At 35.2% G+C, this 26052-nt stretch overlaps 1 protein-coding gene across 3 annotated transcripts in view; it reads left to right on the top strand.

Annotated features, from left to right (window-relative positions):
• Positions 1-26052, top strand: part of TOP2B (DNA topoisomerase II beta) — a 66445-nt gene that overhangs the window by 21204 nt on the left and 19189 nt on the right. For all 3 annotated transcript variants that reach the window (XM_070045504.1, XM_070045505.1, XM_030876304.3), the window contains exons 3-22: positions 440-530; positions 1869-1932; positions 7058-7203; positions 8044-8141; positions 8855-9067; positions 12478-12651; positions 14569-14670; positions 14753-14890; positions 16769-16907; positions 17224-17381; positions 17514-17639; positions 18570-18680; positions 18766-18871; positions 20408-20517; positions 20854-20946; positions 21043-21157; positions 22251-22372; positions 22585-22733; positions 23299-23530; positions 25520-25654. In XM_070045504.1, the coding sequence (XP_069901605.1) occupies positions 440-530; positions 1869-1932; positions 7058-7203; positions 8044-8141; positions 8855-9067; positions 12478-12651; positions 14569-14670; positions 14753-14890; positions 16769-16907; positions 17224-17381; positions 17514-17639; positions 18570-18680; positions 18766-18871; positions 20408-20517; positions 20854-20946; positions 21043-21157; positions 22251-22372; positions 22585-22733; positions 23299-23530; positions 25520-25654 (2622 nt within the window). The remainder of the gene's footprint in view (positions 1-439; positions 531-1868; positions 1933-7057; positions 7204-8043; positions 8142-8854; positions 9068-12477; positions 12652-14568; positions 14671-14752; positions 14891-16768; positions 16908-17223; positions 17382-17513; positions 17640-18569; positions 18681-18765; positions 18872-20407; positions 20518-20853; positions 20947-21042; positions 21158-22250; positions 22373-22584; positions 22734-23298; positions 23531-25519; positions 25655-26052) is intronic.

The following is a 26052-nucleotide window of genomic DNA, read 5'->3' as shown; positions in this document are numbered from 1 at the left end:
ACCTCTCAACTAGTGAGAGCTGGGATTCAAAGCTAGGTGTCTTTGACTCCAAAATCATGCTGCATTCATACTGTTTACTCTGTGCTACTTATACTACAGAAAAATATAATGTGTGAAGTAAAAGTGTAAAGTAAACATATTTTTTTTCCTATTTTACTTAAATACTGTTTCTAACAATTTTTGGTGCCTTATATTAAAGCTGACTTTATGTATGAGTAAGAACACAGACTTGATACAAAATGAACAATTTCTCAATTTTGAGGCTATTTAAATTGAAGATGAATACAGCAAGGTTGACTGCAGCTGAAGTAGTATGTTTTTCTGCTTTGAAGATCTAAGTATTTACAGACTAAATGACAAATGTGGATTTATGCTTTGTAAAATTGATGTTAAATATTTTTTACTCCATAAGTTCTTTTGAATTTTTCTCTCATTGCAGCTCATGTGGGTGTATGATGAAGATGTAGGAATGAATTGCAGAGAGGTTACCTTTGTGCCGGGTTTATACAAGATCTTTGATGAAATTTTGGGTGAGTACTTGCTTAAGATTTAATGCATCTGTTTCTATTGATATCATTATAATGTCCCTATATATGTAAAACCAGACTTATAAATTTTAAAGGCATATCTCTGGTTTTTATGCTGAGTATAAATGTTCTTCAGAAAATCTGTATTACCTGCTGTAATATGTTCATATCTCTGGACGTCATGTCTTTGTGCTTTGGTTTGTTCATCTGTAAAATGCATGTGTTGTATTTGATCAGTAATCCCAGGGTCATTGTATGGTCCTGTATGTGCAGTCGTCTGGGGGCTGCTCACATCCCAGTCAACAGGAGAGGGCATGTTAAAAATATAGATTCCAGGGCCTGATCCATGCAGATTCAGTCGGTTTGAGTTGAGACACATAAAAATGGGTTTTTCACCAACACATTAGGTATTTCTATTGGACAACCAGGTTTAACAACCATTGTTCCAAATACCTCTGTCCATTCCAAATCACATGATTAGTTAAATCACAACGAAGTGTGGATACCTAATTGACTCCTAGGGCAGGCTTGCACTTTGGAAACGTTTTTAGCCAAGGATTTTCTATAGAGACTCATCAGTGCCACTTGAGGTTTCCTACCAGGGTTGTTTGGGTCTCTTGAAGCTTCTTTTGGTCTTTGGGAAAAGGATAGGAGAGTAAAACTGGTTACTTACGTTTTCACTCTTTCACTGGTACTTTTCACTCTTGTCTGCCAACTATCCGCCAGTTTTACTTTTAGGTTACACAGTGTTTATCAGGAACATATTCCTTCTGTGATTGAAGTTCAGTTTGACAGCTAGCTAACCACTGAAGCTGTGGTTAATGTATGCAAGTATTATCAGTTATAGTTCATAGAATTTAAAACTTCGATTTCTAAGGATGCTAAAGAGTGCTTTTCTAATTCAAAAATAACTGGTTTCAGCTCAATCTGTCTATAAAATCACTAGTTTATTGAAGGAGAGCAAGAGAAAGTAGTTATGTGTTGCCAAGATAAAATATAATTAAACCCAATACTTTACTTTTAGACCTGGATAGGGGTTTGTAAACTGCAGATGTTTGTTTTTACTTAATTTGTTTTTCAATATCATAGAATCATCCTCCCCCTTTGTTTTGTGGTAGAAGACATAACCGTAATTTGGTGTGATATAAAATTTAAGAATATTACTTGGAAAATAAGATTTTGTATTAGAAATTAGCAATATTATTTTCATTAACTATTACCATATGTAAATGTTTATATTAAGTAGTGATGCACATGTAGCTGTATGTTTATTTATGTATGTCCTTATATGTTTATTTATTATAACTATTTTATTACTTATCAAAATATTTAATTTTGTAGTTAATGCAGCTGACAATAAACAGAGGGATAAGAACATGACCTGTATTAAAGTTTCTATTGATCCGTAAGTATATTTCAAGTTTAATTTCTTATGCTAAGTTGTTTTATTCAGATGTTCAACTTCGAACATTCCTCAAAGGAATAATGCATACAGTTAGTACTCTTGAGTTTCTTGTTGCTTGAGACCTTGTTATTTTTGTCTCTTTTGGCCAGAATGCTACCCTCTTATAGTTTCCTCTGTCATTCATGATCTTTTTCTCCAAAGTATTCAGTACTTCCTTATGGGAGCACTTGGAGACCATTTTTCTCCCTCTTTGATGCTGTGGATACTGTTTCAGCTGCTAGAATAATCAATCTTTTCTTATTTTTGCTTTGGTACTCAAGGCTACGGGCTATTGTTAGTACTATTCCAGTTACATTATGGGTTAAATTTACTTTTTCATAACCAACATTTGGACTTTTCCATTTATAACATTTGTGAATTGGGAACTGCTGGTATTATAGAATATATATACCAGGTGCTTAGCTGATAACTACAGTGATATTTTTTTTGGAGGACTGAGGGGGAGTGAAAATAATAAAGTATTTCTAACTTAAAGCTTTATCCTGTTTTCACCAGGATGCTTTTGTGAGATATTATGTTACATTTATCCTTTATAGTTAGTAATTTAGCATGATTTTAACATGAAAATTTTCTTTAACATGAAAATTCAATAATTCAGTTATAACCTTACTGTCAGTAATCTAATTTTAAGGACATGGTTAAGATAAATAATAAAAATATAGTTTATATTTGGTTATACCATGAAGTTGACTGTATCTTATATGAAAATATTACTACATAACTATACTGTTGAAGTTCTTGATTTTTCTTTTTCTTCCTTTTTTTGTTTTTCATTTGCATCATTTCTATAACAAATTCTTGAGAATCTGTATGGTAAGATGCACAAGACACTTACAAGTTGCAACTTAGGCAGACATTTAAAAGGAAATTTTGGCTGTCAGGATTTCTTTTCTTCCATATTTAGGAAATTAGTTAAAAATGGTATCATTTATTATGTTTTAGGAGAGCTAGTAAGGAGTAACAGATGTTGAATTTTTGATATCTTTAAGCTTTTTTAAAAATCAGAACTGAAAGACTCTGAAAACTAAGGAAGAAGACCTTTTCTTAAATACATTCATGGTGAACATGGTTACGATGTTTGGTTCCTTTATCTTAATTGCTTTGACCACATTGATCCAATAATGTGGACTTTAAAAAAAAAGATTAGATAGAACCCCATCATAACAAAGTGATCAAGAAGTGAGCTATAAAACAGCTCTGTAGACCAAATAATGACTCTTGGTGGCAGGCTTTACTTTAAGTTTATTACAGATTTGGGACAAACTAGTGCCTTTATTGCTCTCTTTCTAACTCCCTTTTCATTTAGCAGACATTTTTGTGTGAGTATAAGAGTGTCATAGAATTATAACTAAATTTATTTGGTTCTTAATGGGAATCAGATAACAGTTTCTTTTTTCTTATTTATCTCTAAGTCATTTTAACTGCTTCTGCTGGAAAGTTCTTTTATTTCATACAAAATATGTATATAAAACAAAAATTCATAGTTGACTATTCCAAGGAAAAAAGGGTGAAGGTAGTATATTTTTCACCTCTCCTTTCCTATTTTACTTTTGTTTATAAATTATTGATGAGATTCTTGAATCTTTCTCCTGCTTTTAATTAAAATATATATTTTATACACACACATATTTAAAATTGCCAACAGACAACCATTTTGGGACATGTTGTTGATCCTTATATTTTATTATTTATTTATATTTGTTAATTTTGACAATAACATTTTGACTTTTGTGAATATTCTCCCATAAAATCATTCCTTATGTTTTTCCTTTACTACATATATTACAGAATTCATGCTACTTTTATTAAAATAAATTTTATTTCAGAGATGCAATTTTTGCTTAAGTTAGATTTCTAAATTAAGAAGTCATTTTAAAGCAGAATTCAGATGGGGAAAAGTGCCATTAGGCTGTTTATTTTATTGACCCATTTTTCTCTGCTGTCCATTTTTTATACTCTTTGGGTTTCATTCTTTTTAACATTTTTGTATAGCAGATTTTATTTTTCTTTGTGCATGTGTGTACATGAACTCTTTGTGTAAAAGAGAGGTTAAATTTTGATAGTTAATGGGTTAAGTGTAGAGGATACACAGCACAGTTTAGCTCTTATTCCTCTTTTGATAATACTCTGTGACGTGGGAATAAAATTAAAGTAAACAGCCATGGTTGTAAAAAAAAAAACAAAAAAACAAACAAAATAAAAGTAGGAATAGATTAGCAAGGAGTGCCATGCAGAATTTGGACAGCAATTCTAGAAAGAGAATTTGAAGCAGCTTCTTACAGGGGAGCTTAAAACCCATTAAATAGTATAACATAATGGTTAGTTGTTATTGAAACAACTTATTTGTTGGCATCTGTTTGATTAAAATCAAATAACTGTGGAAAGCACATTAACCAGGGTTCTGTTTCTCCAGCTTATGTATTTTTATTTATTCAGGGTTGAAACTTAAAGCTGTAGCTTTCAGTATACACACTCATACTGAAATATATGTACATATATGTATACATTTTTTAAAAATCGCCTTCTGTATACTATTTTGTATCTTTCAATTTTTATTTGACATACTGTGGGCAGCCTTCTTTATTAACTTATGTAGATCTACTTAATTCTTTTTAATGTTTCTAAGTATTTTATTATGTCAGTATGTCATCATTGTTTAACCTCTTTCCAGCTAATGAATATTGGATGTTTAGATTGTTTTCCAGGTTTGTTAGCTTTAATTATTTTGAAACTTTATTTATAGCTTATTCAAGGACATCATTCTTAATACTAATGTGAAGATTATTGATGGAGCAAAGAATATAGTTATAGAATTCTGAATCATTGTTTAGAGATTATAGAAATAAGTACCAGATCTAGGAAGTGAAATAGATTGAAATTTTGTAATAGGTGACTTTGATAGAAGATTTCAGTTTCATACTCACACAGGCTTATAGAATGTACTTGATATCAAGCCTCATTTTTTGAAACTGTGATGAAGATAACGCATTTACAAAGTGCCTTATTTTAATTATAGTACCGCATGTACTAAGTAGGATGAAGAAATTTTAAGGGTTTTCTAATGAGTTTGTTGACTTTTTGTGTCATTCTGAGATGTTTAATATCTGTAATTTTCCATTCGTTTTCTTTCTTCATTTCCTTCAGAATTTTTCTCTATAGTTTTAAACTCCATGAAGTGTCTTGTTAAAAAAAAAAAAAAAAAAAGTGCTTAATAAGTTACAGGTTTTAAGCCCAAGCTAGGAACTATTTGGAAGTCTAAAAAAGTAATGCAATACACAGCCCTTTTTCTAAGGCCCACTATTTTGACATCTGCATTTAAAAGGACACACAAGGTAAAGTACAGTAGCTAATTTGAAACCATTACATACTTAAATATTCAGCTGTGTATTCTGTAGAGAGTGTTTACCCACAAGTGAGCTAACCTAATTATGTCCTGAGGTCTCTTGTAAATACTTTTCGATTTTTTTGCAAGTTTCAATGTAAGGAGGGTTGGGAAACGTTGTTTTAGGCTGGGTAAAAGGCTTGTGGGAGAACTGAAGTCGTAAATTGATCCTTGAAGTTAAGGTAAAATTTGGCTAGACAAAGAGGGAAAAGGTAGTGTAGGCAAGGGAAAGACCAGTAAACAAAGAAATGGAAGAATTGGGAATGAACATGGACAAGTAATAAAACTGACCTGCAGGAAAATAGGATGCATGTTGCAGAATAGTGGTAGTTCAGTTTGACTCTAAGTGATGATATGGATAATGGGCCTGGAACATGCAATAGAAGACACTTAAACTACTGATGTGTCCTGGAGCAAACAGTAGTGTGAGGAAAGCTGTGGTATCAGAATATAGTTAAGGGGAGTGGCTAGCTCTGTGTTTTAGCAGTGTTGCAGTAACAGTATTTAAGGTGATGCTAATTTAGACTCCTATACTGGCATTTGGAATGAAGGAAGGTCGGATACTGCTGAAACGAATCTAATAGGACAAATTAATGTCTTGATGATTAAACGACTTTAGAGAATGATCAGGAGATATGAATAAAAATGATATCAAAATTTAAGTCTCCGCGATTCGGAGAGTTGAACCTATATTGTAGAGCGAGGGAAAGAAGATGATGTGTTGTTATTTTTTATTTTCTTTTTCTTCTAAAAATTTAATTAACTTCCTCCTGGATCTTTGATTTTCATTTTGGCTTTTATAACTTTTTTTTTAGTTGTAATAACTACTTCTAGTAACTCTAGAGAGATTAAGCTATGTATGTGTGAGTGAAACAGTGTGTCTAAGAATAATTGTGAATCAGATTGGCAAATGGTAGCTTTTTAAGGTAATTCTCAGTGAAGTGTGTTTCTTTGCACGTTTGGCTAAGTGGGTAAAGGCATCGTAATATATACTACCCTGAAGCGATAGGGTAGGCAAAATTTTCCATCAGGACTGTGGCCTACGTCAAGTTGCTGTTAACTGTAGGAACCTCTACTCCATACCATTTAGGACTAAAATGGATGGTTTTGTGACTGAAAAACCTAAAAGACCTAAAATAGGTAATACTTAACATATTTTAAAACCATTAAGGTTAGTTTATAACAATGACTGCCACAATACAAACAACCCTCTAACATTTAGGCGGAGAATGGAGTACATTTCAGGCTGTTTTTCCCTTTCTGTCTGCCCTGCTCAGCAGTCAGGTAGGAAATAAAAATGGCCGTGGTCACTGGCCCTGCAGAGCCTGGGTTCACAGGTGGCTGACTGGTAGGGTGAAGCAGGAAGATCATGGCTAATATGTATGAAAAGAAAACGAAATTGATAGCTGGCTTGTTATAAAAGCTTCACTGCTTTTACTACTGAGAAGAGTTTCTTTTCCTGAGAAATTTTGCAGTATTACCTGCAGATCTTAATTTGAGTTATGACTCAGGGATAGAAATGTGTGTCCTCAGCAAGCATTTTCTTGGAAGACAAGTGAGTGTCTCCCAATTGGTAATGGCTGGCAAACTCAGGTTTATTCTGGGTTACATTACTTTTGATGTAAATTAATTGATATAGCTTATAACTATTTTAAGCTCTAAACTCTGCTTGTTTATTTACAGTGACTCTAACATCATAAGCATCTGGAATAATGGGAAAGGCATTCCGGTAGTAGAACACAAAGTAGAGAAAGTTTATGTTCCTGCATTAATTTTTGGACAGCTTTTAACATCCAGTAACTATGATGATGATGAGAAAAAAGTAACAGGTAAAGTCTGATTTAGGTTGATCAGAATTTTTATTGAAAAATATTGCCCTCTTACTATTTCTATATAAAATGTTACAGAAAAGGAAATCTGTATAGTTTTATTATGAGAAAATCCTTTTCAGAGTTAATATATAAAAAACTATCATGTTTAATTGTTTCCTTGGTTATAGTCTGATAGAGACTTAACTCTCGTAGTACACTGACTTCTGCTAGAACTCCTGGAGCTCTAACCTGGCTAACGGTTTGGGTTTTGAATTAGAGTCCTGATGAAAATAAGATGTGTATGATTCCTGTTTATGTGAATTTGTTTTTACATAAGCACCATGTCTTTTGGTATCAATTAAATTGCTTTTAAACTGATTTCTTTGAGAGAGTCAAGATTGAAAGCCTAGACCCTATGAATAGAGTTGAAAGTGCTTTGACCAAAACCAGATGTTTTTCTACTTATTTACATTTCCTAAGTAGATTGATAATTTTTTTTCAAAACCAAGGCTCTAGGAAGTTATATAGATTAAAATTTTGTAATAGAGAAGTAACTTTGATAGAAAGCTCAGATTTCATACATAGACTTACTGAATTATAGGAGATAAAAAGCTTAATGTTTTTGAAGTTGTGATGAAGATAATCTACAAAATGCATATTTTAATTTTACTATATGTGCTAAACCTTAATTTTATTTTTCTTTAAATGAAAAATCTAAATATACTTTGCATTGTCATCAATTGATTATTTCAATAAGTGGAAACTGTTTTGCAACAGACCTGCTGTATGGTAGGTGAGTTAACAAAGTTTCTTTAAAGTCATTGTCATTAAACCTTTCACATTTAATTGTTTTTACAGGTGGTCGCAATGGTTATGGTGCAAAACTTTGTAATATTTTCAGTACAAAGTTTACAGTAGAAACTGCTTGCAAAGAATACAAACATAGTTTTAAGCAGGTATGATAGAAATGTGCCTGATTTTTTTTTTTTAAATAATCATGTTTGTTGCTTTGCCAAGATAATAGACCTTAGGTAAATTGCAGTGATACCCATATAACTTGTTTTTAAAGCATTAAGCAAGTAATCAGAGTAAAAAGACTTCAGAATGCCTGGGATATTTTACATAAACCTATCTTTCTCCTATTCCTTTAAAACAAACGCTTTACTTAACAGACTTTTCCTTTAACCTATTTAAGCAATAGGGAAAATATCCTGACCCTCACAGGCAGATTGAAATACATCTGCTTAGCATGTTTGAAAAATTCCTTGTTGATTTGTCAAATTTACATTTCAAAATTTTATATTTCACTTTTGTAGACCTTTGAAAATAGTTTGAAATTTTACATAGGCTAAAATAATTTTGTCAGGAAAAGCATCATATCTTTTTATTTTTGTAAAATTCTGTATGGTCATGTTGAAGAATTTGAAAGATGTTTTAACTAACAATGTATAAAGTTGTGCAGTTTATTTTGCTTATTTTCAGCATGAGGTTATAATAGTAGTATTTAAAATTTTCTCATTTATAATATCAGTTTCAAGAATTTGGTTTGCTGTGAAGCTGGAAAACGGATATAGTTATGGTAAATGAGTGTTATCTCATTAGCTGAGTCTTTATGTATTATCAAATATAGAAGCATTATAGAAACATTTGAATATTTTTTCTTTTACAGACATGGATGAATAATATGATGAAGACTTCTGAAGCCAAAATTAAACATTTTGATGGTGAAGATTACACATGCATAACATTCCAACCAGATCTGTCCAAGTTTAAGATGGAGAAACTTGACAAGGACATTGTGGCTCTCATGACCAGAAGAGCTTACGATTTGGCTGGTTCGTGCAAAGGAGTCAAGGTTATGTTTAATGGAAAGAAATTGCCTGTAAGTGTCTTCTAAAATAGTTAATGCTTTGTTAATTCGTAGACAGCTTATAGTTAGATCTTGCTTTTCAAATCTAATCTGTTAATCTCTTTTGACCAGTGTGTTTAGATGATTCACATTTAAAGTGATTATTGATACATTTGGATTAAAATTTACCATCTTGCTATTTATTCATTGTATTTGTTTGTTTCTTATTTCCCTGTATCCTGCCTTCTCTGGTTTTAATTGAGCTTTTTTTTTTTACGATTCCATTTTATCTCCTCTATTTACTTGTTATTATACCTGTTTTTAAAATGTTTTTAGTGGTTGCCCTAGGGTTTATAATACACAGTTGTGAATGGTTTGAGTCCACCTTCAAATAATTTATCACTTCATGTGTAGTGAAAGGACTTTACTTTTTCATGGAAAGGCATTTTATTTTAAATATAGAAGTGTGTACATGTCAATCCCAAACTCCCTGACTATCCCTCCCTCCACCTTTCCCCCGCTGGTAACCACAAGTTTGTTCTCTAAGTCTGTGAGTCTGTTTCTGTTTTGTAAATATGTTCGTTTGTATCATCTTTTTAGATTCCACATATAAGTGATATCATATGATATTTGTCTTTCTCTGTCTGACTTCACTTTTATGATAATCTCTAGGGCCATCCACTTTGCTGCAAATGGCATTATTTCATTATGGCTGAGTAGTATTCTATTGTATACATGTACCACATCTTCTTTATCCATTCACCTGTCGATGGACTTGTTTCCATGTCTTGCTGTTGTGAATAGTGCTGCTGTGAACATAGGGGTGTGTGTATCCCATGTGTAGTGGAGGGACTTTATAACAGTACATCATACATTTCACTTTTACATGTGCTATAAACAACAGAAGAAGAAAGAGAATGAGGTGGAAGAAATATTTGAAGAAATGATGGCAGAAATGTTTCCACAACTAGTGATGTTGTTAATGCTTTAAGCAGTCAGTTATCTTTTAGAGTAATTAAAAATACAATAAAGATTATATTTTACCTTCATTTATTCCATTTCCAATGCTGTTAATTTCTTCGTGTAGATCTAAGTTTTTGATCTTAATCGTATTCCTTCTGCCTGGAGATTTTCCTTTAATATTTATTTTCTGTAGAATAGGTATGCTGGCAATAGATTCCCTCAGTTTATGTTACCCTCAGAAAGACTGAGAGAGTCTTTCTTTTCCCTCACTCCAAAGGATACAAAGTTTCACTGAATGTAGAATTATGGGTTGATAGTTTAATTTTTTCAATACTTTAAAAATGTCACTCCGTTGTCTTCTTGCTTGCATGGTTTCTACTGTAGTTCATGTCCTTCTTCCTCGGTAAAGTGTTTGTTTTTCCTCCGGCTGCCTTGAAGATTTTCTGTTTGTCTTTGGTTTTTGAGTATGCTATGCTTAGGTATATATATGGTTTTTTGTGTTGGTTGGTTGGTTTTTTTGGTGGTGTTTTTTGGTTTTCTTGGTACGTAGTCTCTCTGGTGTTTTCTGAGCTTCTTGGATCTATTGTTTGGAGTCTGTCACTAATTTTGGAAAATTTTTGGCTGTTACTTCTTCAAATATTTCTTACATGCTTTTCTTTCTTTTCCTTTTGGTGTTCCAATTATGCATATATTGTAGGGTCCCAAGCTCTTGGACGTTTTGCTCTGCTTTATTCACTCTCTTCTCTTTGTGTTTTAGTTTAATTTCTATTGCTCTATTTTCAAGTTCATTGATCTCTTTCCTCTACTGTTTCAAGTCTTTTGCTGAGCCTGCCAAAGGCATTCTTCTTGTCTTCTGCTGTGTTTGATTTCTAGGATTTCCAACTGATTCATTCTTAAAGCTTCTGTCTCTGCTGAAGTTACATATTGTCTGCCTTTTCCACTAGAGATTAACAGATTAGCCATAGTTATTTTAAATGTCTTATCTGATAGTTAAAACATCCGTGACACATCTAAGTCTGATTCTGATGATTGCTTTGTCTTTTCAGACTGTGTTTTTTTCTTGCCTTTTGGCATGCCTTGTAAGATTCTGCTGAAAATCAGCAATGTTGTATAGGGTAATAGATACGGAGTACCTAGGCTTTAGTGTGAGGGTTTATGTTAATCTGGACAGAGATTGGGCCGTATTTGCAGTCTGTTGTTGCTATGGGCACCAGATACTTTAGATTGTTTTTTGTCCCTTCTTTTCGCTTTGGGCCTTCCCTTGGAGCTGCCCCTCAAGGAGGGTCTGTCTCGTGTTGCTCTCCCAGCTGAGAACCACTGTTGTTATCGGAGGCCTGCTAGCCTGGTTGTAGGTTGTGGAGACCCCCACGTCTGACTAAGTCTCCGGCTTCAGAGCACACAGTGAACCCGTGTCTCAGGGGTCTGGCATTCACAAGAGTGTCTGCCCCTCCGTTGGAGGTGGGGATTGTCCTTTTGTCCTCTGTTCTCTTGCCCTAGTTGCAGCAGGTAACCGCCAGTGTTCTCATTCAGTATCCTTTAGGCTCCCTGCCCTGCGGAATAAGCCTTTTAAAAATGTAAACTTAAATGAGATGGGGGTGAGGTGGGGTGGCCCGGGGCAGAATTACTTCATCCCAGCTGCAGTGATACTTCACCACGGCTTTCCAGCCCTGGAGTTGCTAATTGGCTCTATGGCCTTGCCCCCTGTGGATTAAGGGGTTTTTTGCTGTTGTTGTTGTTTGTTTTTCTTTTTGATAAGGGAGGTGGGTCTGGGTGGGATTCCCAGTGGCTGCTCTTCTCCCCCAGCTGGCCCCATGGGGGGAACTTGTTCTAGATTCTCTCTGATCTGCCCTGTGAAAACCTACTCTACGGTTCCTGGAAAAGAGTAGGAACCCTTTGACCACAGCCCTCAAGTTCTTCACACACTCACGCAGGTCCACATGTGTCCTGTAGCAGTTAATCAGAAACTCTGGCTTAAGGCTCCTGTGGGCTTATATAACCAAGTAGCTTCTGTCCCAGTTAAGCAAAAGGCTTAAGTTCTGTGTCTCCCTACAGACACCTGTCTGTCTTCAGACTTAGGATGGCCAGCTGTCCTGTGATCCCAAGCTTTTGAAGATACATAAAAAATTTGTCACCTGACCAGCTGTTTTCTTGTAAGGGAGAAGAAAACTTCTTCTTTGTCCTCTACATGTCAACTCAAACTGGAGGTCTACTTGGTCATTTTAAAAATTTAAACTTTTGAAAAATTTTATAATAATTTACCTGTCCAGCTGTCCCTTCATAACCTCTCTTTGTCAAGTACATACGGAAATGAATTCCTTTTTAAAGGGCAGAAATCAAGGAGTAGAATAAGGTTGGGATCTGCAGATTGAGAGATGTTGTGAATGAGGGGAAATGAGAGTATGAGTACCTGTTGGCATTCACCTAGTTCAGCTGCCAGTAGGAGAGAAATTGTTTCTTGTTTTTGTTTTCCAAATTATTAGGTAAATGGATTTCGCAGTTATGTAGATCTTTATGTGAAAGACAAGTTGGATGAAACTGGAGTGGCCCTAAAAGTTATTCATGAACTTGCAAATGAAAGATGGGATGTTTGTCTCACACTGAGTGAAAAAGGATTCCAGCAAATCAGCTTTGTAAATAGCATTGCAACAACAAAAGTAAGTACACTAATTCTGTTTCCAAGTCAGTGGTAGAACAGTGCTTCATTCAAAACAATAAAATAAACAACAAAAACAAAAAATACCCAAATCTGCTTTTGTGAAATCAAAATTGACTTATGAAAAGAAAAGCTTATTTTCTATGAAATAGCTGTCTTATAGTTTAAACATATAAGTTTATATGATTAAACATATAAGTTTATATAAGTTTATATGATTAGTGTTGATAATTGAATACATTTATATTTTATGACATTTAGAATGATAAATTCCTTATTCTGTGTTCTCTGAGTTTTGAGTGTAAAAGAACAAATAATAGGGGATGAGTCTGTTTTGGTGTCAGATTGTGAAATGTGTTAGCTGCCATTCTGAGGAGTTTGAACCCCTTTCTGTAGGCTTTTAAATTTCCAAATCAAATGAAATTCTTCTCATCTATAAGCATTTATCCATTGACCATAGTAAAATATTAGGCACGACAAGTGTGTATTTTAGAATAAGCTAACGCAGTGATCTGTCACTTTGTCACTCTTGTTCAAGTTTGAACTTATTTTTTTTTATTTTCTATTTTTTTTATAATCTAGCATCACTTTCTACAGTCAACAGAAATCTGTATCAGATATGATTGCATTTTGTTATGTGTAACAGAAACCTAGTATACAGTGGTTTGTAAACATGTAAAGGTTTTATTCTTCCTCGTATGACTGGGGACTGATGGTAGGCAGTGTTAGTCTGGTTCGGTGACTCCAGAGTGTCATCAGGGACCTATGCTCTTCCTGGCTTACTCTTCTGCCACCCTTAGCATTTGGCTTTCGTTCTCATGCTGCACCCTTCCAAATTCTAGGGAGAGGGAATGAGTTTGGGCAAATGCATATGCCAACTAGAGCCTCTCCCCTTTGATCAAGAATGCAATAGTTTTGGGGCTTCCCTGGTGGTGCAGTGGTTGAGAGTCTGCCTGCCAATGCAGGGGACACGGGTTCGTGCCCCGGTCTGGGAGGATCCCACATGCCACAGAGTGGCTGGGCCCCATGAGCCTTGGCCGCTGAGCCTGTGCGTCCGGAGCCTGTGCTCCGCAGCGGGAGTGGCCACAACAGTGAGAGGCCTGCGTACCGCAAAAAAAAAAAAAAAAAGAAAGAAAGAAAGAATGCAATAGTTTTTCTGGAAGCCCCATCCAGTAGACCTCTGCTAGCATCTCTGGCTAGAACTGGGTCAAGTGGCTACCTCTAGCTGCGAGGGAGTCTAGATTGGTGAATAATTTTAATTGGGTATGTTGCCAGTTAAAAACAAACAAATTGGGGTTTGTCAGTAAGGTAAAAGGAGAGAATGGATATTGAATGGACAACTGTCAATGGCTGCCATGGCCCCTAAGTGTCAGTCTTGTGAGTGTTACTGCCACCACCAGGCCAGTGTTTATTCTCACTTCCATGTTTCTTTTTTTTTTTTTTTTTTTGTGGTATGTGGGCCTCTCACTGTTGTGGCCTCTCCCATTGCAGAGCACAGGCTCTGAACGCGCAGGCTCAGTAGCCGTGGCTTACGGGCCCAGCCGCTCCGCGGCACGTGGGATCTTCCCGGACTGGGTCACGAACCCGTGTCCCCTGCATCGGCAGGCGGACTCTCAACCACTGCGCCACCAGGGAAGCCCTCCACGTTTCTTTTTATTCGATTGCTTTCACTTTGTATGGAGTCTTATGGAGTTGCTAATTGGCTCTGTGGCCAAAAAGACTTTATTTTTTAAATCCCAACTCTGGCATTCTGAGGCTCATCTTAACTCTTTGGAAAATAGGGTTAATAATATAGTCATACTGAATTCACAAAGTTGTGGTGAAGATTAAACACTCATTCTAGAAAAAAATGAATATGTAACTATTTTGCTACCTTAACTATAGAAGATTTTGGATTCTATTTTTTTTCCGTCTTCAGGGTGGACGGCATGTGGATTATGTAGTAGACCAAGTTGTTGGTAAACTGATTGAAGTAGTTAAGAAAAAGAACAAAGCTGGTGTGTCAGTGAAACCATTTCAAGTAAGTGATGTTTTATATATTCTGTTGAATTATTAAATAATATCAGTTCTGATATTAACCTTTTTTGATATGTTTTCAACAGGTAAAAAACCATATATGGGTTTTTATTAACTGCCTTATCGAAAATCCAAGTTTTGATTCTCAGACTAAGGAAAACATGACTTTGCAGCCCAAAAGTTTTGGATCCAAATGCCAACTGTCAGAAAAGTTTTTTAAAGCAGTGAGTAAAATCTGTATTATTTTTCAGTGTTTTTTATTTTGTTTTTTTATTGAGAGTTGTTTAAGTAGTTTTCTTGATTTATTCTAAATCATTCTAATTATTTAGTTTAGTTTCTTTCTTATATTAATTGTGGGTACAGGCATACTTATACTAAAAACTGGTATGCTTGATTCTGAAAACTTCAGAGGGTAGATAGACACTGTTTCATAAAGCAGTCGATTATTTTGCCAAGCATTAAAGTGGGGACTCATGTAACTAATTGTGTTTTTAGCTTCGCATTGTCCTTTATAAAGACAGATTTGCCTCTAAAAAGTGTACAGGTCCTTATAGGACTCCTGATTTCATCCTTTCTACTTACTTCAAATTCATATACTGATTTTTACCTTTATGTAGTTTTTTAAAAAAAATTTTGGTAACATATGCATAACAAAATTTACCATATTCTATATATTTTAAAATTTCATTTTACTTTGTGCATATTTATTTAGGCTGCCTTAGCTTTTCTGAAACAAGGTGAGAGTATAAATAAATAATAAATCTTCTATTTATAACTGAGCCTTGTGGCTGCTAATAATTTCTCATAGCCTCTTATGTATCAGCAAGATTTGCCTCAGTTCTCTTGTTCACCAGGACCATCAAACATATATTAAATGATCATATCTAAAATGCCCTTAAATATGTTTGCCCTGGGAATGTAAAGATGAATAAATTACAGCCCCTCCTCTTTGGAAGTTAATAGTTTTTTGGAGGAGTATCATGTAATTGCAGTAGAACTAATATTTTTATCGAATTCTGGTATTGGAATTTCAAAGGTAGGGTCTTACAAACAAAAAGAAAAGTTGTTTTTTAGGTTTTAGTTAAAGGCCTATAGAATAGTACTGTTGGGTCTAAGCATAATGAATTCTGAATACAGATGACCCAGTGTTAATGATAGCCCAAATTTCTGCCCTCATTAACAGTTGTAATTTGAGTTCAGATTTTACACATTTTCATTTTTGGCAGAGAAAGTTTAGATTTGACAACATAGTTCACTTCTTTTTATATCTGAAACATTCCAGAAAACTGTTTCATACACCTAGAATCATACTACCCAGGTTGATGAAAAATAAATAACTCCAACTTTGTTTGGAGGTGCTTTACTTTTTCTTGTGGGGAGGTTGGGGGGAGGTTTGACATCTTGTCACACATTAATTCACTGCAGAATGACACATATGTAATGTTGAAATCCTTAGTACCAAACTTTTAAAAAATAAGGACTATTCATAAGGTTTTTTTTGTTTTGTTTTTGTTTTTTTGGCCACTTCATGAGGCACGCGGGATCTTAGTTCCCCGACCAGGGATTGAACCCGTGCCCCCTGCAGTGGAAGCACAGAGTCCCAACCACTGGACCACCAGGGAATTTCCCATAAGATCTTGAGTTTATCCTAATATTCCCTTCATGTTAATATTTCTTTGTCATAGGGAATTCAAGATTCACATTTTTGTGTTGAGGGACATCAAAAATGTCAGTGTCTAAAATTTCCCAGGTAGTAAATTCAAAGGTGGATCAGCTTTTACTGTGTTAATTTTCACAAAACTAACTTGTAACAAAAGCTATGTGTATTTCTTATGGAGTTTATTGTAATAGAACCTTTTTCATATGAAGTAAGGTCGACCTTCTTTTCATGTGTTTACATTTCAGTACAATAGGTCATTGTGAATAGCTGCCTGAGTTGTTTTTACTGTAGTTAGAATAATATTTACCAGCATATATCACAATTATTATCATCACTACTATTGTTTTGCCTTATAGCTGCACAGATTCCAAGTATTACACTAATTTTAGCTAAGTGTATAAACTTCTGGCTTGCTTGTATATTATTACTCTTTGATTTTTAGGCCTCTAACTGTGGCATTGTGGAAAGTATCCTGAACTGGGTGAAATTTAAGGCTCAGACGCAGCTGAACAAGAAGTGTTCATCAGTAAAGTACAGTAAAATCAAAGGTATTCCCAAACTGGACGATGCTAATGATGCTGGTAAGGTTCAGATTTTTTTTTTTAGATTTTAAGTTTGTGTTTATTCAGTTAGAGACTGTTTTAACTTTCCACATATAGAGCATAGGGTTCTAAGTTCAGAGTATGGTTTTACTTCACTAAAATTGCCATATGTACCACAGATTACTAATTTTCGGGGGGCCGGAGTTCCATAAAATGCACTTAATTTTTAAGTTACCCTGAGCATGGTGTAAGATGCTCTTACAGCGCTCCGTGGTCACTGCGATCATCAGTCTCTCGGCTCCGCGCTGTCATGGGCGGACTCGAGAACTTTGGAATGTGTGTCCTCTGCCCCCAGGTGGCAGGCACTCCCTGGAGTGCACGCTGATACTGACGGAAGGGGACTCTGCTAAGTCGCTGGCCGTGTCCGGACTGGGCGTGATTGGGAGGGACAGGTACGGGGTCTTCCCCCTCAGGGGCAAGATCCTCAACGTGCGGGAGGCCTCTCACAAGCAGGTGCGTATCTGCGCCCGTGCCCGCGGCACTTGAGTGCCTCGCTAGCACTGTGAACTTTATGCGTCCCTGCGACTCACCTTTGGTCTCTGGAGACACTCTAAAGCACTTTCCATCCTTTTCATGTTTGCACAGATCATGGAGAATGCAGAAATAAACAATATCATTAAGATAGTTGGTCTACAATATAAGAAAAGTTATGATGATGCAGAATCGCTGAAAACCTTACGCTATGGGAAGATTATGATTATGACTGATCAGGTTAGTTTAAAAGTTGCCACATATTAAAACATATCTTTTTCAGAATGTCCTTTTGATATTTGTTTCATGAAATTTGTCCCAAGATGGTAGACGCGGAAGTGATTGTGTTTACATCCGGGGGAAGATACTGTTTAATGGCACAGTTTGTGTGAAGCACATTCTACATTATCTAATTTATGGTAACCACCTCTTTGGTTAGGTATTTTAAAAATATTTTTAAATGCAACAAGTATGGGAAGAGTAGAACACACTGTAGTATTATGGGGTTGAAGCCCACCTATCTATAAGCAGGAAGGAAATGGTGAAATTTACAAGAAAGATTAATCAATAGGATAATGGCTAATATTTGTATATGATGGCATAATTTGGCATGCACAAGAAAAGTGGAGGACCTGAATAGTGAAATGGTAGTAATTAGGAAAGAAGTAGAAAATTGAAAAGGAAGAATTCCACATGCATCCAACTGCTTGTCTCTTACATCCTCTAATTGAAAGGATTTTGAGAGAAAATATTCAATGAGCAGCTGCTGTATAGTTTTAAGCAGAAATTTATCAGTTTTTATGTTAAGAGAAGACTTGTGAATACCTGTACTCCATGGATTTCTCCTTCCAGTGAAGTAGCATTATAACCCTGTTTCATTAATTTCCATCTTTAAATCATTCTTTTAGTGAAATCTGGGCAAACTATTAAAAAAAATGGTAGCATATTTAATGACAGAAAGATTTAGTCTGTCACTTTGCTATATTCTTTATTTGAATTTTAAGAAAAAAATTCTTTACGGTGATCATCCAAAGAATGTTTTGTAAAGCACAGTTGTAAAATTTGAATGGAATTTTGCCTCATTGCTGCATTCATACATCTAAAAATTTGGTTTTGTAAGTAATTATATTTCATAAGTTATTATAGCACTCTTTACTAACATTTATTTAGGATCAAGATGGTTCTCACATAAAAGGCCTGCTTATTAATTTCATCCATCACAATTGGCCATCACTTTTGAAGCATGGTTTTCTTGAAGAGTTCATTACTCCTATCGTAAAGGTACTATTTACATTAATATACTTTTATACTGTTGTCTTAAACAGTAGCAGAAAATCTAATTTTTTTTTTTAATTATTCATTTAAGGCTAGCAAAAATAAGCAGGAACTTTCCTTCTATAGTATTCCTGAATTTGATGAGTGGAAAAAACATATAGAAAACCAGAAAGCCTGGAAAATAAAATACTACAAAGGTTTGTATTCTAAAACACTTAAATTTTGTGAAGTTACTACTGACGTAAATTTATTTTTATGAGAGCGTTGTAAAATATTTTGAGAGTTTGTCTCTTTTAGCTTTTAGAAACAGCTATGGCTGATTTTTAAAGAATTGTTAGGGGGCTTCCCTGGTGGCGCAGTGGTTGAGAGTCTGCCTGCCGATGCAGGGGACACGGGTTCGTGCCCCAGTCCGGGAAGATCCCACATGCCGCGGAGCGGCTGGGCCCGTGAGCCATGGCCGCTGAGCCTGCGCGTCCGGAGCCTGTGCTCTGCAACGGGAGAGGCCACAACAGTGAGAGGCCCACGTACTGCAAAAAAAAAAATTGTTAGGGAAAATTTTATGTAAGTAGAGAGAGTGGTATAATGGGCTTCCCCGTGTTCTTAAACAGTCACCATTCTGCAGCCAATCTTGTTTCATCTGAACTCTTGTCATTGCCACCCCATTAGTTTGAAATAACTTCCAAGCATTAATTATATCTATACTACTTTAGTATGTATCTCTAAGAGAATTTTTTTTATTGTCCATAATACCATTATCATACCTTTCTTTAATAACCTTAAATATTCAATCCAGGTTAAAATTGTATTAAAATTGTATTGTATTGTATTGATTGTATTAAAATGTTCATTTTTATAGTTTTTATTTTTTTATTTTTTTTTTTTATTTTTTTTATTTTTTTATTTTTTTTGAATCAGGATCCAAACAAGGCCCACACATTGGTTTTGGTTGATAAGTCTATTTAATCTTAATACATTACTTCTCTTTTCATATTTTTTTCTTGTAATTTATTTGTTCAAAAAGTTGGATTGTTTGTCCTGTGTAATTTCCCATATTCTGGATATTGCTCATTATCCCCATATATATATTTTTTCTTGTGGAGAGAACATTTTAAGATCTTCTCTCTTAGCAATTTTCTTTAATTAATTAATTAATTTGGTTGCACTGGGTCTTAGTTATGGCATGTGGGCTCCTTAGTTGCGACTCACGGGCTCCTTGGTTGCGACTCGTGGGCTCCTTAGTTGTGGCTTGCCGGCTCCTTAGTTGTGGCATGTGGGCTCCTTAGTTGCAGCAGGTGGGCTCTTTAGTTGTGGCTCATGGGCTTCTTAGTTGCGGCATGTGAACTCTTAGTTGCAGCATGCATATGGGATCTAGCTCCCTGACCAGGGATGGAACCTGGGCCCCCTGCAATGGGAGCGCGGAGTCTTATCCACTGTGCCACCAGGGAGGTCCCTCTCTTAGCAATTTTCAAGTATACAATATAGTATTATTGACTGTAGGCATTATGCTGTACATTAGATTCCCCAGAACTTACTCATCTTAAACTGAAAGTCTGTACCCTTTGACTGACATCTCCCCATTTCCCTCTCCCCCCAGCCCCTGGCAACCACTGTTTTACGCTCTGTTACTATGAGTTTGACGTAGATTTTTTTTTTTAGATTCCACATATAAGTGAGATCATACAGTATTTGTCTGTCTCTGGCTTGTTTCCACTTTTATTTTTAAAATTGTGCAGGGTTGGGTACCAGTACAGCTAAGGAAGCCAAGGAATATTTTGCTGATATGGAAAGGCACCGCATCTTATTTAGATATGCTGGTCCTGAAGATGATGCTGCCATTACCTTGGTAACAAAGTTCATTTAAAAAAATCTCTCCTAATATCCATTCCCTCTTTCTGCCATACTTTTCTTCCAATCTTGGTTTTCTGTGATAAGTCTCTTTAGAATTCTAAGCCCAACCTAGTTAATCTTGGTGTCATTCCCCATCACCGCAGATTATGCCCTGCTTTCATAGTTCTTTAATTCAGACACCACTGTTGAAGTGTATTTTTGATAAAAGCATATTGGAAAAAAGTTAATTTCCCAGAAATTAATAATTAGTTATTTGCCTTTATAAATTTTAATTTTATAATGAAATTCTTTTTATTTTTAATGTATGAAATTGTTACCTGGAATCTTTCAGGCATTCAGTAAGAAGAAGATCGATGACAGAAAAGAATGGTTAACAAATTTTATGGAAGATCGGAGACAGCGTAGGTTACATGGCTTACCAGAGGTTAGTCATAAAGAGTGGTGATCTGGGGAAGAAAGAGAAAAAGGCTAAAATTCATGCAGTAATCATGACATAATTGCTATATAACTTTTCTCTTAGCAATTTTTATATGGTACAGCAACAAAGCATTTGACTTACAATGATTTCATCAACAAGGAATTGATTCTCTTCTCAAACTCAGACAATGAAAGGTCTATACCATCTCTTGTTGATGGTAAGTAGCTTTTGTTTAACAATCTTTTTCATTTTTGTATGTCATTGAGTATATTTTAATTTCATGTACTTTAACCCATCCTTATAATAAATTTAAAAATTCTGAAGTTGCTCTCAAGATGTTTAGTAGTTCTGAAATTTTATATTGTTTATTTGAATCTTTCAAACCCTTTTTGAACTTTTTAAGAAAATTAACTTGCAGAATTTTAAAGCTTTTGCTCCAAGTTGTTGGAGACTTTTTAAAATAAAAAGTAAAATGTGATTTTGATAAGTTCTGAAGTATTTATTGGAGACTGAATTTTAAAACACCTTTACTCCTCAATACCCCAAACCTAATGCTTTTAACTTATTTAACTTGACAGAAAAGTTAAACTGCTACCCAGTACTTAGAGCAGATTTTAGTCTTCTATCTAGAGCATTTTGATTTTTATAACTTTTAGCAAATTAGTTGATCTTCATGTTCCTTGGTATTTCAGCTAGTAACAGACGGTTCTACTAATCCATGTAGTTCTAGCTTTAAGTTACATCTGTTCTCTGATGTCTTCCCTAATAATTGCCGTCTAAATTGGTCTCAGATGCCTATAAACGTCTATGCCGATAATTGTATGCCTCTTATTTTATTTGTGTTAATTTTCCTCCTCAATTAGATTGTAAAATTCTCAAGGAAAGTGGCCATATTTTATAATCCTTTTGCTTCTGCCTTGCTCTGGGCCCACGTTGATGATGATGGATAGCTAGCATATACTGAAAAGTTTATTACTGTGCTCATTGGCCTAGAGCAAGAAGAATGCTCACATGAGTGTTTGGGAACTCCTATGAAAGGAATTTGGTGCCACTGAGCAGTTTTTTAAGACCGGAGGGTGTCTTTCTATTGGTTCTTCACTTTGGAATAGATTGAGATGGTATAAAATGTGTTAGTATGTACTCATTTTGTTACAGAATCTCAAGTAAACAATTTTACTTATTTTTCGGAAGCAAACTATATCTTTGCTTTTTTTCTCTTGAATATGTAAAACATTGTTGTCACTAAAAGAAACATTACAACTATATCCTGAGCAATATTTTTAAAAGAGGGTTGTTGTTTTTAAAAATAGGCTTTAAACCAGGCCAACGAAAAGTTTTATTTACCTGTTTCAAGAGGAATGATAAACGCGAAGTAAAAGTTGCACAGTTGGCTGGATCTGTTGCCGAGATGTCTGCTTATCATCATGGAGAAGTAAGCATGGAGATTGGAATTAATTGAGAACTATACTTATGGTCATGAAGGAGGATAGTAGAAGGATAATTCAGCATAATAAAGTGTTTTTTCTTTTATAAGTTCTTTGGAAATGTAAAAGAGTTGAGAGTTTGGGTTTTAATAAAAATTAGGAAATCCATTTAGAAAATCTGGAATGTGAATTTTGTATTCTGTCTGTTTCTGTTCTGCAGCAAGCACTGATGATGACTATCGTGAACTTGGCTCAGAACTTTGTGGGGAGTAACAACATTAACTTGCTTCAGCCCATCGGTCAGTTTGGAACTCGGCTTCACGGGGGCAAAGATGCTGCAAGTCCTCGTTACATTTTCACGATGTTAAGGTAATCATTTGCTGATATAATGGTATAAAGCTCTATTTGAAGTTTATTGGAACTAACTAAATGTGTGATCGAATTATAACTACGGAGAGAGGTGATTGGGTATTGAGGGTGAATGTTCCAAATTATTTGATCACATATAGAATGAAATTTGTTGATCTCAGTTTTTATGAATTATTGGTGGAACCAGTCCTAATGAACGTAAGGATTTTTTCTGATCCAACTTTACTTTTTAGGCTGATGATGGGTTTTGTGGTTTAGTCAGAATAAGAGGAAATCCTTAAAAGGTTATTTATCAATACTAAGAATTTAGGAAAGTAAATCAGTAAATAACAAGTAAAACAAGACTGTTTTATTCTGGCTTTGTGCCTGAGAGAAATATATTTGTTAATAAGGTTAGGTAAATTTTATTGTTAAATTTAAATTAAGCACGTGTAACCAAAATTCTTAACAAATGCATTCTTTTTAAAAGATTTTTTGATTTTAATTAAAAGATTTAAATTATGTATGAAGTTTTATTTTCTAAAACCATGATATTGCTCCATGTCTTTCTTTTTCCTTTTATTAGCTCTTTGGCAAGACTGCTTTTCCCTGCTGTGGACGACAACCTGCTTAAATTCCTTTATGATGATAATCAACGCGTAGAGCCCGAGTGGTATATTCCCATAATCCCCATGGTTTTAATAAATGGTGCTGAGGGTATCGGCACAGGATGGGCTTGTAAACTACCCAACTATGATGCTAGGGAGATTGTGAACAACGTCAGACGGATGCTGGAAGGCTTGGATCCTCATCCCATGGTGATTACGTAGAACTTATTGCTTATGTTGTTTTAACAAATGATAATTTGTGAACGACAAAGGCCAGTCATTTTAGAAAAGTAATGGAATCATTTTCATTTTAGAACGTATTGTAGACAGTAAGGACCCTATTAGTGTGTAACTTGTTGTGTGCTTACTGTAAAAGGTATAGAATTTGGGGGACTTCCCTGGTGGCACAGTGGTTAAGAATCCGCCTGCCAATGCAGGGGACACGGGTTTGAGCCCTGGTCTGGGAAGATCCCACATGCCACGGAGCAGCTAAGCCTGTGCACCACAACTACTGAGCCTGAGCTCTAGAGCCCACGAGCCACAGCTACTGAGGCCCGTGTGCCTAGAGCCCGTGCTCCGCAACAAGAGAAGCCACCGCAATGAGAAGACCATGCACCGCAACGAAGAGTAGCCCCGCTCACTGCAACTAGAGAAAGCCTGCACGCAGCAACGAAGACCCAACGCAGCAAGCAATAAATAAATAAGGAAGGAAGGAAGAAAGAAAGAGAAAAAAAAAGAATTTGGAAAAAGCCTGGATATAAGGTTTATGGGAGAAACTGTTTATTAAAAATTTTAAGTACCCTGTAGTTCAGGCTTTCAAATATCTAACTTATATAGGGAATAACGTTTTTATGACAAAGTTATATGCAACTTTGTTATTGTTCTTAAACTACTAAGTCATATTAGAGTCATTAAGGATGCTTAAAGACACCTTGTATATATTTTAATAATCCCCATATTTTTCATTTTTTGCCCTTACATCATTCATCATGTTCAGTTCTTCCCCCAAACTCCCTCCAAGAAAAACCCTCAAAAAGTGTCTTACGCTCTTCTACGTGATTTAAAATCATCTAGAAGTTTCCCTTTATCATGATACACTTAAATAGAATAATATTTGTATTACAAAAATGATAGTGCTCATTGTAGAAAATATAAATAAGCAAAGAGGAAAAAATACTCCCTGTATATAGAAACAAACTGTTAATATTTTTAAGTATTTCTCTCCAAGTTTGATTTCATATTTGTATTTTAAAAGAAAATTAGATTATGGGGATGATTTAACATCCTTTTTCTCCTAAATACTTTAAAGTACTTTAAAATATTTCTAACAGAAGTATCAAATTACTTTTAATGATTATAGCATTTTATTTTATTTCAGATACATTTAGAGTATTTATTGTCTCAGTGTATTTGATCAATACTTGTTTCATATATATATATATATATATATATCTTCTATATATGATACTGTGCTAGGTGGTAAGGTAAAGAACCATGATCTCTGTCTTCAAAAAGTTAATCTGTTGTCAAGATGAGACCTCTGGGCATGAAGTTTGCCGTGACAGAAGATATTAACAGTTGCTCAGTGAGCAGAAGTGTCCTATGCTGTACGCCTGATTTCTTAGTGATGATAGCACATAGGAATTTTAGAAGAGGGAGAGATCACTTGTCATTAGGCTGAGAAGGCTAAGTAAGATTTGTATAGATGCATGGGGTGTGGAGAGCTGAACAACCATCAGGCCTGGTGGATAGAGCACGTGAAAGTGAGAATATCCAAAATATTCAAGAGAAACGTGGAAAAAGAGTAGTGATCTGGAAGGCACATCACTGGAGAAAGCGAGAAGGTTAGCTTGGCTTGTAACCTAATGTCTGAGGAGTTTGGATGTGAAGGATCTTTAATCTAGGGGAGAAGGAAGGATGGAGGGGTAATCTGGGGAAAAAAAGGCGATATTCTTGGAAGACCAGGAAAGGTGGTGCTGAGGTTTTGAGATTTGGGGGGCTGTTGAGTATATTAACAGAAGCTGTGAATTCAACATTGAGTGATTATTTGGAGAGGGCCTATTGCCGACGAGAGGAATTTAGTTTCAGTTGTGTGAACCTGTCGGTAGCAATAGGTCATCGACTAAGGGGCATTCAGAGGTGGCACTGGCACTCAAGTGAGAAGTCGGGGCCTTTAGGTATTTTTATTTTTCTCTACAGCTTCCAAACTACAAAAACTTTAAAGGAACAATCCAAGAACTTGGTCAAAACCAATATGCAGTCAGTGGTGAAATATTTGTGGTGGATAGAAACACAGTGGAGATTACAGAGCTTCCCGTTAGAACTTGGACACAGGTTGGTATAAGACGTGAGCTGCCTGTGAGCTGTGTGTGGCAGTTGTGTTAGGCAGTCCTTTCTGGTGAGAATATGATTGTTTGCCCTGTGGCTGTAGTGTTTAAACATTCATGTATATACTTTTGACACATTCATTGGAATATTCCAATGGTAATTTAAAAGTTATCTAAATGTAGAATGACTTAGCTAGCTTTTAAAAAGACTATTATCTTTGTTTATGTTGCAATGACTAGAATAGTACATAACAAATAGTGTTTTGAACCCTTATAAATATGGTCAATAAACTCATGTCATTCAGTATTGGATCTAAAAGTACGCACGTCACCTGGTCAGTGCTAGTTGATGCCTTCTGCTTTGTACTCTCAGCCTCTTGTTGCCTTTTGAGTATGAGCTAGATC

Source organism: Globicephala melas, chromosome 4 (assembly GCF_963455315.2).
Source record: "Globicephala melas chromosome 4, mGloMel1.2, whole genome shotgun sequence".
In the NCBI taxonomy this organism is placed as follows: Eukaryota; Metazoa; Chordata; class Mammalia; order Artiodactyla; family Delphinidae; genus Globicephala; species Globicephala melas.
The sequence above is the reverse complement of the archived record's forward strand: the minus strand, read 5'-3'. Positions and strand labels throughout refer to the sequence as shown.